Source organism: Hermetia illucens, chromosome 3, assembly GCF_905115235.1.
Source record: "Hermetia illucens chromosome 3, iHerIll2.2.curated.20191125, whole genome shotgun sequence".
Taxonomy (NCBI): domain Eukaryota; kingdom Metazoa; phylum Arthropoda; class Insecta; order Diptera; family Stratiomyidae; genus Hermetia; species Hermetia illucens.
In genome coordinates, this window is record NC_051851.1 from 88,651,125 (window position 1) to 88,667,167 (window position 16,043).

Sequence of the window (16,043 nt, forward strand, 5' to 3'; positions counted from 1 at the left end):
TTTTGCGATACGAACACTAATAATCTTTCTATTTTTTTCGGCAGATCCCTAGCAAGCCCAGAAATGTTTTTTAATATCCTTAAGAGGCTCGCGAATAAGTTCCCTGTTCTGGCATGTCGCATTTTCTATCCGCTTTTGATTTATTAGCAACTGCTCACCGCGAAGACTTCACTAACCTTGTTATTTCTCTAAAAAAATATTTTTATTCATTCATCAACAATCTCAGATGTTGTATTAATTATCATAAAAAGTTTCATGTTGTCTTACTTTACATGTAGCGGTATAGCCTAGGTTGCATCCAAAGCGTTTGTAAAAGTAATTTGTAATTTTCAATGTATCAACATTTTCTAGGGGTGCCTAATATTCTGAAATTTCCAGAGGCCAGCAAGTCTCTAATCCTTGTTACTGCAGCATTTAATCCTGAAAAACCATGTTCCAGTAAAGTATTGCGAGAGGCAGCCTTGTCATTCAGATTTCCAATAATAGTCACAGTTTCACTTTTAAGAAGACTTTTCTTTTTTAAGGTAAACGTTCTTCCTCTCTGTATTGTACCAGTTTGATGGTGTCAATGTATTTATTTTGTGCTTCAGTGTTTGGAGATACCCGTAGCTAGAATCCTGGCCAAAATCACTGGTACGTTTCGCTGTATTCTGGGCAAAGCTCCTCAAAGTCCATATAAAAAGGGCTTATAGGAATAGATTTCTCACCATTGTATCGCGGTCATCTTTTCTGATCCAAAATCCTGATCCTGATGTTGATAAGATGGTCGACAAGCTTTGGAAAAAGCGAAAGTTCATATGAATTTCATCGATGAGCAAATATATATTCGAAAATAAAAATCGAAAGTGCGAGGCGTGAATGTTTCACAAGCAAACAAAAAAAACATAAAAGTTCACAGGTTGCTTCTCCTTCCAAAATTAAGACTACTGGATCTTGTGTATAAAGGGAAACGCATTGAGGCAATCCTAAACCACATCTGTTGGTAATTAAATTGTAAAACTATGACTGATATCTTAGCATAATATGATTGTTTTGGTTAGGTGAGGGACTATGATCTCTGTATTGTTTACTATTCACTCTCCCAAAGTTACTAACTACTATATCATTATCTCTGTCTTCTTTTCAGCGGACTGTTCAAGTTTAGAACAAGAGGAATTGTTCATACGTAAGCTGCGACAGTGTTGCGTATCGTTTGACTTTATGGATCCCGTATCGGATTTGAAAGGCAAAGAAATCAAGAGAGCAGCTTTAAATGATCTTTCAACGTATATTACACACGGAAGAGGAGTTTTAACGGAAAATGTATATCCTGAGATTATTAGAATGGTAGGTAATCTTGCGTATACAAATAAGTGTTTAAATTAAGCCTCGTGACCTTTCAGATATCTTGCAATTTATTTCGCACACTGCCTCCCAGTGAAAACCCTGATTTCGACCCAGAAGAAGATGATCCAACTTTAGAAGCATCATGGCCACATCTACAATTAGTTTATGAAGTATTCTTGAGATTTCTGGAATCACAAGATTTTCAAGCAACCATTGGAAAACGAGTTATTGACCAAAAATTCGTTTTACAAGTAAGTAGATCCATCGAACGTGGAAGCAAAGGCTCATCTTCGAATATATGTTCCTTGAATATTAAAGGATAAAAAATAAATATAGAAAAGTATTAACATCGAACTATTTGGATTTAATTCGCATTTTCTTTTAATTTGATTGTTTTTTCATGTCGAATTTAATGATCAAACCAATCGACGAATTTCTGCCTCTAATGTTTTCCTCATATTTCCAGTTATTAGAACTATTTGACTCTGAAGATCCGAGAGAAAGGGATTTCCTAAAAACGGTTTTGCACAGGATTTACGGCAAATTTTTAGGACTACGTGCTTTTATACGGAAACAAATTAACAATATATTTCTGCGCTTTATATATGAAACAGAACACTTTAACGGCGTCGGCGAACTACTGGAAATCTTGGGGAGGTACAATAAAAACAAAAAGTTGCAACACACACAGTCAGAATTCTAATGGGTCGATCTATTTTCAGCATAATCAACGGTTTTGCATTGCCACTAAAAGCTGAGCACAAACAGTTTTTAGTCAAAGTGTTATTACCCTTGCACAAAGTCAAGTGTTTATCATTATATCATGCTCAACTTGCATACTGTATCGTACAGTTTCTCGAGAAAGATGCATCATTAACTGAACCGGTAGTACGTGGTTTATTAAAGTTCTGGCCAAAAACATGTTCACAGAAAGAAGTGATGTTCTTAGGTGAAATCGAAGAAATCTTAGATGTTATTGATCCGCCGCAATTTGTTAAAATTCAAGAGCCTCTCTTCAGACAAATAGCCAAATGTGTATCAAGTCCTCATTTTCAGGTTTGTTGAATAAATTGAATAAATATCTTTAAACTTGTCTGGTGATGTAACGAATTGGATGATTGTCATGATTTGTTTTTTGTTTTAAAATTTTAGGTCGCCGAGCGAGCCTTATATCTATGGAATAATGAATATGCCATGTCACTTATAGAAGAGAATAATGCTGTTATAATGCCAATCATGTTTCCTGCTTTGTATCGAATAAGTAAAGAACATTGGAACCAAACAATAGTCGCGCTTGTCTATAATGTTCTTAAAACATTTATGGAAATGAATTCGAAACTCTTTGACGAATTAACAGCAAGTTATAAAGCAGAACGGCAAAAGTAAGTAGAACATTTTTTGAGTGAAATTTGAAGAACAGAATAGAACATAAGAAATAGAATAGACATTTGGTAAATCTACGGGAAACAATGGTAGCGACTATTATTAAATGATTAATGTGAGGGTATGGCTTTTCACTTTATAGGACCAAAGAATTCTTTTAAAAAATAAGATTTCATATAAGAAACAAATTCAAGTCTTGTGCTTGAATTTTTTTATAATTTTCATCGAGTTCAACTCACTTCACGTTCCTTGAGGTTTCCGAGTGCTTTACCCTTCTCTTCGCCCGTGAAATATTAATGCCGACTCCAATATGTGATGCCATCGCCTTTCTAGTTTTAAGTGCTTGTCTCCACTCATTTTCTAGTGCAAAGGAAAGTATTCTTTTCAACAGTTGAAAGCATACACTTTACGCATAATTTAATATCTATTGTGATTTAATACACCTATGTCCTCTATCTTCATTATACTCAAATTCGGCTGTAGGATTTACTAACAGTTTCTGTTGTCATAAACCCGACTTTAAATTTAACAATATTTGTGCTGCCAATCTATAATTACTCGAAATTCAACTTTAACCCTTTATAAAAAACAACTGTTTACATTGGAAAAGTACTTTTTAGTTCCTTTTATCGGGGGCTTAATAACAGTTGGAAAAAATTACATTTATGAATGCATGGAAAACGCGTGTATCTTTCTTATACATGGTACATGGACTAGTGATCATCAAAGGATTACATTCGAAATAGAAGAGAGCGCTGCACTACTTTTACTACCGGCAGTTCCGCCCTAATATAAAGGTGCGTTCTAGCATAGCGAATCGATTTGCAGGATTGCGGGCAAGATGTGTACTACGTCTTAGAGAACTGTTGACCCTCTGATAGATATAGTGCATCTGTTAACTATAGTATGTCGAGCAATCCTATAGCAGACAGAAATTTTAGGATTGTTCCTACTTTTAAATGTTTTAATTTTGTGTGTTCTATTGAGTATTTTTTCAGGTGCTTCAATCTACTTTGCACACATGTCAATTTTTCCAGAATATAGAATTCTTCCTTCTCACAGGATTTGCAGGCAGTGTCCCTAGATATCTTTAGCTTCCCAAGATGCTAGTTTAGCTTGTAGCTAACGGTGAGTGCTCCCACTAACATCGTAAGACTCTTCTTGTGAGGTTTAAATAATCCTGACAGTCTTACTGTCATGATTATAGATTCGTTTTGGATTTCACAGAAGGGCCCTGGTCAATTTAGTAGCGTTTCTGCTTTCTTCCTGGCTTTCTCATCTTTTACTTGCCTCTGTCTTCTAACCTAATCGAAGCCATATATCTTATTGCGCGAGCCAAGCGTTCCCATATCAGTCTAAAGTTAGCCTCGTTGGGTCCTCTATCGCACGTATTACATACATCTCAAATGGAAAATCCGGCCAAAATAAACTAAAACAAATTCAATGACATGCAGCTCAACGCCGAAGGCTTAGCAACAATGAACTGGCAGCACGAAAGTTGCATAACAAATACGCCCACAGTTTTTGCAACTTGGCACTTAAGAGATGTGTCCGGGTAGCTGAGTGGTTAGAACACAAGGGAGTCGTACGGAAGGTCGCGGTTCAAATCTCCCTGCTGGCAGTGGGATTTGTATCGTGATTTAACGTCGGATGCCAGTCGACTTAGCTGTGAATGAGTACCTCAGTCAAATCAGGGTAATAATCTCTGGCGAGCGCAGTGCTGACCACATTGCTTCTACAGTGTATCGTTACGGTCTTGAATGAAGTGCTCTAACACACTTCAAGGCTCTGATCCAGTATGGATTGTTGCGCCAACAATTATTATTATTATTAAGAGATCTAGGTTGAAAACGAATGTCGCTAGATTTAATTCAAATCAATGAGGTTCTAAAGCTCCCAAGAGCGACTTACTCCTCGGCTGTCTCGAAGCTCTTCGTCGCTATCATCTACGGTGAGCATTAATGCAAATGGGAAGGGTGCTATCAGCAGTCAAGTTGACAACTCTGGTTTTGTTGTTCGCTTCTATCTCCAAGTTCAGGCTTGGTGAGAGAAGAAGCAAATGTCATCAGTTTATTCAAGGTGTCCGAGGAAGGATGACACCGATAAAAAAAAACGAAAAATGTCGGTGACAAAATGTAACCTTGGCGGACTTCGATTTCAACTTTCCTCTTGAGATTTTACCTCGATGCAGCACCCTATATCTTGCGCCGTCATATGTGGCTCTGATAATAACTATAAGTTTTTCCAGAACTAGTACTGGTCGCGATATGGTTGATTTAATTGTATGTCCGCTGCTGGCCAGTCGAAAGAAAATTGTCCTTGTGACAAACCCTGTATTCGTGCCGCCGATCTCGAGGTGGTGCCGTAAGAGGCGACTTAAAGGGATAGAAATTTGTAGACGCGCGTAACAAGAGAGGCCCTGACATCAGCTCTGGAAGGGATCATCATCTGATGGTCACACAAGGGAAGGTAAGCGACGATCAGATGGTGGTACTTTTCGAGGCCGATGTCAATGCCTTTCTTGTTACGCATATTCAGAAGTCACCTTTAGGAATTCAGGTGCTGTTGTTAATTTTTCACGTTTTTATCAAGTGTTGTAATTTGTTGGGTGCTTAGTTAGCGATTTTTTGCATAGCATCCGGGTTGCAGGATAAAAAGTTTGAGGCGTCATTATTCTTCGCTTTGCCCACTGCTCTTCTTTCGGTTTTAATCCCGGGCGGTTCTGTCAGATAACGGCAACCTGACGATACCTTTCCAAATTTTTAGTTCAAGGCGTACTTTGCACGAGTGATGGATCTTTTAATTTTCTAGTGTTGCATTTTAAAGTCCTGTTCCTACTTGATTAGATATTTGTCTTTCATTCTTACGAAACATTTGCTCTTCGCGCGGCGCAAACTTTTCTCATTCCTGTTTGAGGGCATTCTAACAGGTGACTTTTTCGTCGCTAAAGCACTGAAGAGCACATTGAACTAATATCTAAATTTCTACTATTGACAAAGTCAACATATCACTGAGTGCTGTGTTATCATTTTAAAATCTTTGGAAGTTGAACCATTTAGAAGGGAATAAAGTTCAAATTACTTGGCTTTATCTTCCGCTTCATTTGTTTGAGAGTTGAAGTCGTTTCCCATTGCTTTCGACAAGGCACTACAACGTTTTCGTTTTTATATCGCCGGTCCGACAAGACATCTAAATCAATAATAATATGTACCCAAAGGAATATTTTGTGTTTATCCGTCCAATGTTGATGGCGGCAATGTAAGTTCAAAGTTGTTTGTCGTGTCGTATAGGAAGCAATGGTCAAATGTTAGAAAACTGTATCTTCAAATAATTTCAAATTCAAATAAATTGAAAATATCACTTCATTAATATACGTTTTGTCGACGATAAAAAAACACTCCAAATATTTTAACGCCATCCGTCTTTCTATTATCAAGGGCTCCCATCTGATTTTACTTGGAAAGGCTTCTTGAAGAACTTTTCAGGAAGCCTTAGTTTTGTACAGATATCGTATAGTTTGCTTTTCGTTGCTGAGTTTGTTGTCATTGGGTCTATGTTGTAATGAAGGAGTGTTTTTAGGGTTTACTTCAGCCAGATTTTGCTCTGCGAGGGTTATTTTACTTCTCATTTACCCGTCGTTTACTCAATAAGGCCGTAATTTTTTCGTCACCCAAATTTTGGATGGGATCGGCAATGGAAATTATTATGACTGATTTTTGTGCGTCATTGATCTTCAGAATCACTCACTAACATGCATTCTGTTGCAATATCCTTGACACTCGATAGTATCCAGAGTAGTAACTACTTGTCCAATCATGTCAGTTTTTATTCACTGGATTATTATACAAGTTTACTATGTAGACATTAGCAATAATTTGCGAAAACAACTACACATTAAGCCGATAGCCTGACGCTTCTTCAAACAGCGGTATTTTGAGATGATGCTCCTTCATATTCTTATAGAAGATATCAAAGATAATTTCTCGTAGACAGTAGTACACATTTACCTAGTCATTCTAACAATATTAACTGTCTGTCTGGTTGGGAAATTCTGCAATATTAATAGTCCCTCTCCATTTTAGCAAATATTTAATATTTAACAGCTAACAATATAGTATTTACGATCGTAATTGGATGGAGAATTCAGTGAGAATATTCAAAGTTAGGTGAAATAGTGTAAATATCTAAAATAGCGCCAACATCCGCCAACTTTTCGGTAAGTCTGTATGTAATATGGTGCGAAAGTCACATATTATTGTGAAAAGTTATGCAAACAATTTCGGAGGTCTAAAAATAGAAAATTTAACGGAATATAAACCGTCCAAGAATAGAAAAAAATAATTCGACTTTTTTTTGTAATATCTTTAGAAAAATGATTGAACTTTTGACTCTATCCAACCAAAATTTGCATAAGGGAACACCCATTTTACTCCATGTCCCAATCATTTTAATTTCTAATGAAATAAGTTGCCAACTTCCGGGAGCATCGAGAAAATAAACCGTCATGTGTGCATTTATCTTCTTTTTAAGAACTGTGAATGAGTACCTGAGTCAAATCAGGGTAATAATCACGGAAGAGCGCAATATTGATCACATTGTCTGTACCATACGGTAACGTTGGGCAAACCGGTTCATTTTTTATCTATGAATCTGTGACAGGCACTTCTCTCAGAAACGGTTATACCAATTGATATGACCACAGTGCATTGAGTCACAACATCATACATTGATTTAGACGCAAAATGAGAGTGCAATTTTTTTCTAAACATAAGCATGTGGTGTAATCACCCAAATGGTCTCGATCAGTACTTTCCGAACAAGTCACAGGTTCGACGTCAGTTGTAATTTCTACCTCCCCAACATGATGATGGTCTCTTCCGGGAACTTGAGGAAGTGGTCCTTAACAGGTTTTTGGTATACTGACCAATTTGTTGGAAGTGAATGAATGGAAATGGATAGTTGTTAATATACTGACTGATATACGTACAAGTGTCAGTCACCACATATACTGATGCCAGATCTTTCCACGGCATTAAACAATGGTGTCTCAATAGTCCCTTGCATCAATCAAGTTTCGATTTTCTCTACGTCAAATGTGCAACGACTTTCAAGGGAAGAGTTGCAACATAATATCCTACCCTTACGTCTACGTCTGATTCATCTATATACATTGTTATAACTCCGAAACAACTGTTTGCCTCAAGACTCGCTTCTAATGATATCTTGAGATAATTTAATCTAGACTAGGGTACTGCCGGCGAAATTACATACACTAAAATTATAGAGAACAAACGTCTTGCCAACATTAGCGTGATTCAAAACCACCTACCTATTCATTTTCTATCTCGATAGTTAGATAATGCCCTTTTGCAAGGATCTCGGTGTAACGTTGGATAACAAACTCAGATTTAATCTTCATTATGTAGACATACTCAGTCGTCTAGGATGTCTGGTTTTACTCTTCGTTCTTCCTACAGTGCATACAATATAATTTTTTTTCTTAAAACACTGTAATTCCGCAAATTTTCAATAAATGTTAATGTCAGTTTCACAGTATCTTCAAATTCCGTAGATCAGTTTACCAAGAAGTCAGTTTCAGAAAAATGCTAAATCAAGTGCGTACCTGCGAAAATGAAGAGGCACAGCCCCCGATCTGACTTGAAAAAGAAATTATATTGTTTGATTTTAAAGGAAAGAAATAGAGAAAACACATAAATTGTACCATCGTCTATAAGAATTGAATGTTACTCACGGATGTCGATTCTTCAATTACCCTTTATAATTTTTCCATCTGGAATATTTTTGATTGTGACCCCATAATTGTGATTGCTGTGCAATTGAAACAAAGTAACCCTAAATTCTAAAAGGAAAGAATCGATCTTTTCATTGCCGTAACAAGTTGGTCCCTCCATATTGCCTATAAAATAAATTTAGATCAATTTATGCTGTACGCCTTCAAGCAATTGAACCGATCCTCGAATGCGAAGTCAGAATCACGGAATTATGATCACCAAAAGATAATGAACGTTTACTCTCGACAGAAATTGCTTTGAATGTTTTTTTTCTTTAGCCTTTGTCCGTTCGAAAGCGTTCCTCAATAACCTGATTGAAGAATTCACTAAGCCACAGTGCTAGGTCTTCGCTTTCCAGAGCTCAAACGGGATGTCATGGCGTGTCCAGACGCCGTCCATGCGTCAAAAAGACTTGACCATTTCTCGATGCTGATGTTTCACCACGAAGCAGAAAATACATTGGCTCACGTGGCGGAAACAATAATGGCCATTTCATTATGTCACTGAAAAAACACAACCCAAATATTTTTTCCAGCGAACTTCCATGTATCGCAATGGTCGCTCACAATTCCCATTGGGCCAATTCGAACGAAAGGTAGCATGCTGTAGTGAATTGTGCAATAGTATTGAAAATCTATTCGATACAAATCAACACTTAAGCATTTCTTCTCTCGCATCGACAGTTATCGTATTGTTGAACTGTGCGATAGGCTCGACAAATTCTCAATGACAACCCGGTCATCTGACATACCGTCAGTATCCTAACTCTCTTATTAATGCAGATATATTACCTTCTCAATATTTACCTTCTTCCGTAGAACAAGACTAATCTTAGACAAACATAACCACTTTTTAAGTATCTCAGAATATAGGGCCTTCTTTACTTTTTCTTCTTGTAAGTTTTTCTCTTACTAGCATGGCGCTTTTATGCATTCCTGTATGTGTCCTATGACTCGGAATTTGTAAATAAAACCAAAATTACTTAATTTTAAGGCAATTTTTTTTTATCTGCTTCAAAATAAGAGCCATCTGAAGGAACACACGGGTGCTAGCGTTTCATCTACTTGTCCCGATATCGCTACTAGGCCGTCAAAGAATGGCCTATTAGCTCTCTCGTGGCATTCTCCTTTTTCCAAATCCGTTCATTGAAGAAACGAAGCGCTACTCTGACAGTCCATGCCCAACTCGTAGAACCACGTCTCTAATAATGCATTTCATGAAATTCAGATCAATATCCGCTTCAGAAAGCATGTCCTAAACAACCATCTTTCGTTGTTTTTGCCCAAAATTCAGGTATTTAAACACAAACCAGGATCCGAAACGTCTCATACGGAGGTGGGAAAAAGAGAGTCCTCAAATCAAAAGAAATTTATCTACAATTCATATTTATATTCCATTTAAACCAAAATGAAAAAAAAAACAATAACAGAAGAATAATAAAATAGAAGCAAAATGAAGGACAATTCATATCAAGGTGTCAAGAGAAAAAGAAAATCAAATAAATACAAACAAAAATAATGTAGGAAAGCAAAATAAATTCAATATCAAGCATCTAAAGCTAAGAAGGAAAAAAAGTTTAAATACTTTCACCTAGAGCTCTGTGCGATCAAATTTTACCAAATAGTTTATTTAATAATGAAATCAAGTCAAAAACATGAAATTGGGTTATGGAATTTAGGGAAAAGAGACCAGTTATTTGGTTGTTTTCAAACTAGGCAAAATTAATTTGAAATATTATATTTAAATGAATTACGAGAATTATGGGGGAGGGGGAGGAAATTATGAAATAGAAGGAGATAATTGGGAAAGCTAAGGGGTATAGAAAAAAATGATTATTACACATTATTGAATGCATTCTTTGGTCAAAGATGAAATACCGCCCATGTCTCTAAGCCGCGTTCATTACAAAGGTTATTCAACTTACAATTTTGGGAGTTTAGAGATAGTAATATTACAATTATTTTTTATTTAATTCAGTTTTATCAAGTTCATGTATGGTACATATTCTTCTTATCTGATTATAATGTATTCATCATCAACGGCGCAACAACCGGTATCCGGTCTAGGCCTGCCTTAATAAGGAACCCCAGACATCCCGGTTTTGTGCCGAGGTCCACCAATTCGATATCCCTAAAAGCTGTCTGGCGTCCTGGTCTACGCCATCGCTCCATCTTAGGCAGAGTCTGCCTCGTCTTCTTTTTCTACCCTAGATATTGCCTTGATAGACTTTCCGGGTTGGATCATCCTCATCCATACGGATTAAGTGACCCGCCCACCGTAACCTATTGAGCCGGATTGTATGCATAACCGGACGGTCATTGTATCGATCATAGATTTCGTCGTTATGTAGGCTACGGAATGGTCCATCCTCATGTAGGGGGCCAAAAATTCTTCGGAGGATTCTTCTCTCGAACGCGGCCAAGAGTTCGCAATTCTTCTTGCTAAGAACCCAAGTCTCGGAGGAATACATGAGGACTGGCAAGATTAGTAATGCTAAATCAATTATAAATATATATAAAAAAAACAATTGAAGTAGTTAAGCGGGTATCCCATTTTTTTGCTTCAAGGAAGTGTCTGTAAGTCATTAATATCTTCACAGAAAGAACGTATTAAAGGCATTTTATTAGAATATTTATCTTTATCTAATCGTCGATACATATAAAAATCAAGGCTTAATTGTTTGTAGTAATTACCGCAGAATCACATAAAACCACTCTTTGGGGTCCCTCAACGACCTTCCGTGGTAAGTTAAGGGTTAAGCTGATATGACGACTTTGAGGCACTATTTCTTGTACGTTTTTGACGTTTTCGTCGGTGTTTAATGTGGGTGGATGTTCGGAATGTGGCAACTCCTCTATCACTGTACGGTCACTTTCAGAGTCTTGATACCAATCGTGTGCCGCGGTTTTCGACAAAGCAGATTCTATAAAGGCTTCTGAAACATTTTCAATGAATCAACACAAAATTTCATAAAACCCTTTGCTCAACAAAAATATCCATATTAGAATGCGACAAAAAGTAAGTGTTGACAAACGCCAGGCGCTCCATTGGCACTAAATTATTGACATGAATGTCAGTTAAGGTGGTATCAGCTTTACAAAACCGAAAATAATCGGTCTGCAATACGCGGCTCGTTTAAATTAAAAATTCCGGGTATTTTTTGATCATAATGTCTGTTTTTTGTGCAATCCTTCGTGGGGTATATGGCATCCACAAAGTCTCTTTATTATTTTTTTTTTTGCATTTTCTTCTATTTGGACAATATGGCGACTCGTCATACCCAAATCAATGGAGTAAAGCCGACAATCTTACTTCCCGCTCAAAACTTGCGTTAGGTCGAAACCTACTTCCATCCACATCCGAATATCCTATATGATTCTCTGTGCCCATCGACCTTTTTCTGACTCGACTCATCTCTCCTACCACTCGGTTATAGTTTCACTCCGCGCGGACTGCCGCAGGCGAGTAGAAACTTTCCCGCCGGGATACGTTCCATCAAAAAAGCGTTGTCCTTCTCTCGGCAGAATGTCAATTGGGATTATCCCTGCTATCACCTAGGTGAAAGCTGCAATATATTCGAAGTGTGTAAGCGATATGCAGCTCCCATTTTTCTTCTATGTGCATCTGCACTCATTGGGATTGTGGGATTGTGCTAGCTACCCTTGAAACAAGGAGGCGATGGCTCGTTCTTAGGCCACCTATACTCCATAACATTCTCGGCATCAGTGTTCCGGTGTTATATGTCCTAGTTGCTGTATCTTCCACATGTAATTTTAAATTTAGCCTCTGGTCAATTATTAACAACTAAATACTCGAGCACAGGCTGGCAATATATTATCTGTGTCCCAACTTTGATTTTCATAAACAAACCCTTCTTTTGCTTAGCGATAAGTACAACTTCTTTCTTGAGCTCTGCGAGCGATAGGCCTGCGTTCTCCAGCCAGGGCTTAATGTCGTAAACGTTTTCGTAAATCTCAACTTCTTCAAGGAGACGTGCAATAATCGTCAGCCCAATGTCCGCCAATCCAATGGTGGCCTCGCCGGTAGAGAGATCTAACGTCAGCACTCCATTGTACATAATTATTTACAAAAGTGATCGTAGGGTGGATCCTGGTAGAACTCCGCATGTTGTTTATTTTATTTAACTCCTATATCTGAATCGCAGCACAGAAGCCTCCCAATTTAATTAGGGCCTCTAGTAATGTTCCTTGCGGAATCGGCGGCATTCTTCACGTCAAATGTTATCACTGCAAAACATTTGTCCTCTTCCCGAGCAGCTTTAGTGCGCTTAATGCTAGGCGGACTATAAACTTACAAGCACGCATATGGCCAATGCTGACCTACTCGTTGAAGACGGAATGATTTAAATTTTCTTCAAATCACTCAAATGGAATGCTCATCTGAAGAAACTCTCGAAGCGGGTTTACAAAGAGCGAGTTTTGCGTTCTTTATAATATGGATTTTCGCCGCCGCTTGGGAGGCCGTCAGTGAGCATTATTACAAAAGAAAGCCTATATTACAAAAAATGCAGAATGCTCTCAATTGTAGAGTAAAAAAATAAATACTTTGGTCCTATTCATATCATCCGTTATTTTTAAAAAAGGTTTCAATGGTTTGGGGAGAACTTTTATGTGGTGCATTTAATTACTAAAACTTATTCTTAAAATTACATCGAATAAATCATATTTTTTTTATTCATTTGCAGAGAAAAGAAACGCGAAAGAGATCGCGAGGAACTTTGGAAAAAATTACACGATCTGGAAATAAGTCGTGGTGGCAGTGGCCGATCGCGACAAGACTCATTAAATAGTACTTCGACTGGATCATTGCAGCAATCATTAAATTCATCGCAACACCACAATCCGCTGCTGCATCAACAGAACAACGCCGGCGGGCCGAATCCGATTCAGTCTTCGGCTATTTCATCTTCGTCCCCAACCAACAATTCAAGCATTGGTGGGGGCATCAGTAGTGGGGGTGCGACTCTCGCCAATCAGCAGCAAGGCATTGCTGCAAATTCGGGTGCTGGTGTTGCCATTTCGGCGACAAAGTGATGTAGTACTGATTTAATAACATTGCATTAACGTGTTTATATAAATTATGCAAGAAAAAAAAACAAAAAAATAAAAATAAAAAATTAGACATAATAATAATAAAGAAATATTACAAAATTAAAGAGTAAAAGCCAACTGCGAAAGATATATATGCGAAATGATAATATCCCTAGAAGGACGGAGGAGGAGGTTGCAAAGAGATGAAAAATTACACACCATACATATAAAAATAAAATGAGATATAATAATAATATGAATACAAATAAAAGTAAAAAATTCAAAAACGACAAACAAACAAAACTACATATAAAAGCTCTATTTAAATATTGAATATTACAAATTAGAAATTTTGATGCATAAAGGGAAATAATAAAAGTATAACAAAAGTAAATGCATAATGCTGCTGCATAATATCTAATGAAAATGAGAAGAATGATGAAACTATATTTATTTTTTGAAGCGCTCGCTCCCTAGTGTAACAAATTCTTTATTTTTTTTTAATATCGAGTTTTATGAAAGTCAATCCATATACAACACTATCATTTAAATATATATATATATATGTAGACGTACGTATGGAGAACTTTAATTTGGATTTTCACTTTCACACGTTGTTTCCATCATCTGATCTACAATCATTTTCTCTTCCCCGCCTGCAACGAATTCCGCACTATTGTCGCAACCAAAAACACACAAGAGTCCGAATATCGAGATACTTTTCTCTCCCATTTTCCTTTCATCTTTTTTACTGTAAGTTTTTATTTTCTGTATTTAAAACATAAAATAAATATGTAATAAAAATGTAACATTATGTAACTAAAAATAATAAAAAGAAAGCAAATACAAAATTAGTCATCTCCCGTTTTCATTCTGTTCTGATTTGGCTTTGAGTTTCCTTGCTTTCCCGTCATTAGACTTTCACACATTGTTATTGCAACAACTGTATTAATTGCTTCGATAATTTCACGAAGGAAAGGATGAAATTGTACATTTGAATGAGAAAATTTCTACGTGAACACACGACACACACTTATTAGAAATGATTTTGCAGCGCCATGTAAAAAAGAAGAATGTCCTTTAGTTTTCTATAAAAAGGAGAAATACTTTGATTTGTTACTACAAGTGAAGTCAAAATGCAATCAATGCTTATTAATAAATTATGAATATATTTAAACACATTCATCGCCTCTAATAAAAGTATATTTATAAAGTAAAAACAAAATGAGAAAAAAATTACAGAAGAGAAATGAAAGCGAACAAGAAAAAACATAAAAAGCAAGCAAAAAAATTATATTAAATTAAACGCATGGAATAAAGATAATTTTAAAGTAAACAAGAAGATGAAGAAAGAGAGGAACTATTTTAGAGTAAGTCATAAAATTTACGAGAAGAATTTATAATAGAAATTAAACAAAAGAAAAACAAAACAAAAAAACTAGTATTGTACGAGTTGAATAGTTTGTACATGTTAGCACGTTTCATTCAATGTAAAATGCAGCATTTTTTCTTATATATATAAAAAATCTTTATTTTTTATTTTATTTTTATTATTTTTTCGATGATGCTGATGAGATGATGGTTAGACAGTTGTTTAATTTTTTCTTTTACTAAACCAATGTTATAAGTTGCGTACCGGTTAATAAAAGAGAAAAAAATAATTGCAAATGGAGTACCTTTCTTCTTATTGCTTCAAGGAATGAGGTGGTGGTGAAATTAGCTGGACGAATTAAATTAAAGGGTAGAATGAATAATTGCCCCATGATCCTACGAAGGTCTTTCAGTGATTAAATTCTTGTTTGGGTGGATGCGCTGATCAGCCTCCCGGCATCACTTATTAGTAATTCTCGTCCTATTTGGATTCTGTCAAATAAGATCCTCCTCATATTTATAGATTAACACAATAATAATAATAATAATCGTTGGCGCAACAATCCATAATGGATCAGGGCCTTCAAGTGTGTTAGAGCACTTCATTCAAAACCCTAGCGGCACACTACAGGATTACAGTACCCTGTAGGAGGCAATGTGGTCAGCATTGCGCTCGCCCGAGATTATTACCTTGATTTGACTCAGGTATTCATTCAAAGATGAGTCGACTGGTATCCGACGGCAAATCATGATACAAATTCTACTGTCAGCAGTGAGATTTGAACCGCGACCTTCCGTACGACAGCCTTGCTATCCGCTACACTACAGCTATCCGGACACTAGATTAAGACAATATCCCGGTCAAATCCAAGGTTTTTATTCCAGTATTTGTTAGTTCTACTGTTTGTATGTTTTCTAACATTTTGCCCATAGAGAAGGTCACAATGCTCCTGATCCTTTGGGAATAAAGGCATTCTGTAGCTCCACCTGCGGCGTGTTGTCGAAAGCACAATCAATATTCAAAAACGCACACAAGCTATTTCTTTGATATCTGCTGTACGTATAGCATAGCATATTCGACAACCGATACAGGGCGGTTTCGCTTGATCGTCCTTCCAAA

General features: G+C 36.7%; 1 protein-coding gene across 2 annotated transcripts in view; it reads left to right on the plus strand.

Annotated features, from left to right (window-relative positions):
* Positions 1-15,224, plus strand: part of LOC119653191 (serine/threonine-protein phosphatase 2A 56 kDa regulatory subunit epsilon isoform) — an 80,766-nt gene extending 65,542 nt beyond the window's left edge. For both annotated transcript variants that reach the window (XM_038057749.1, XM_038057748.1), the window contains exons 3-8: positions 1,127-1,326; positions 1,383-1,577; positions 1,793-1,983; positions 2,049-2,382; positions 2,479-2,708; positions 13,207-15,224. In XM_038057749.1, coding sequence (XP_037913677.1) covers positions 1,127-1,326; positions 1,383-1,577; positions 1,793-1,983; positions 2,049-2,382; positions 2,479-2,708; positions 13,207-13,555 — 1,499 coding nt within the window. In that variant the 3' untranslated portion in view covers positions 13,556-15,224. The remainder of the gene's footprint in view (positions 1-1,126; positions 1,327-1,382; positions 1,578-1,792; positions 1,984-2,048; positions 2,383-2,478; positions 2,709-13,206) is intronic.
* The last annotated feature ends 819 nt before the right edge of the window (positions 15,225-16,043 follow it).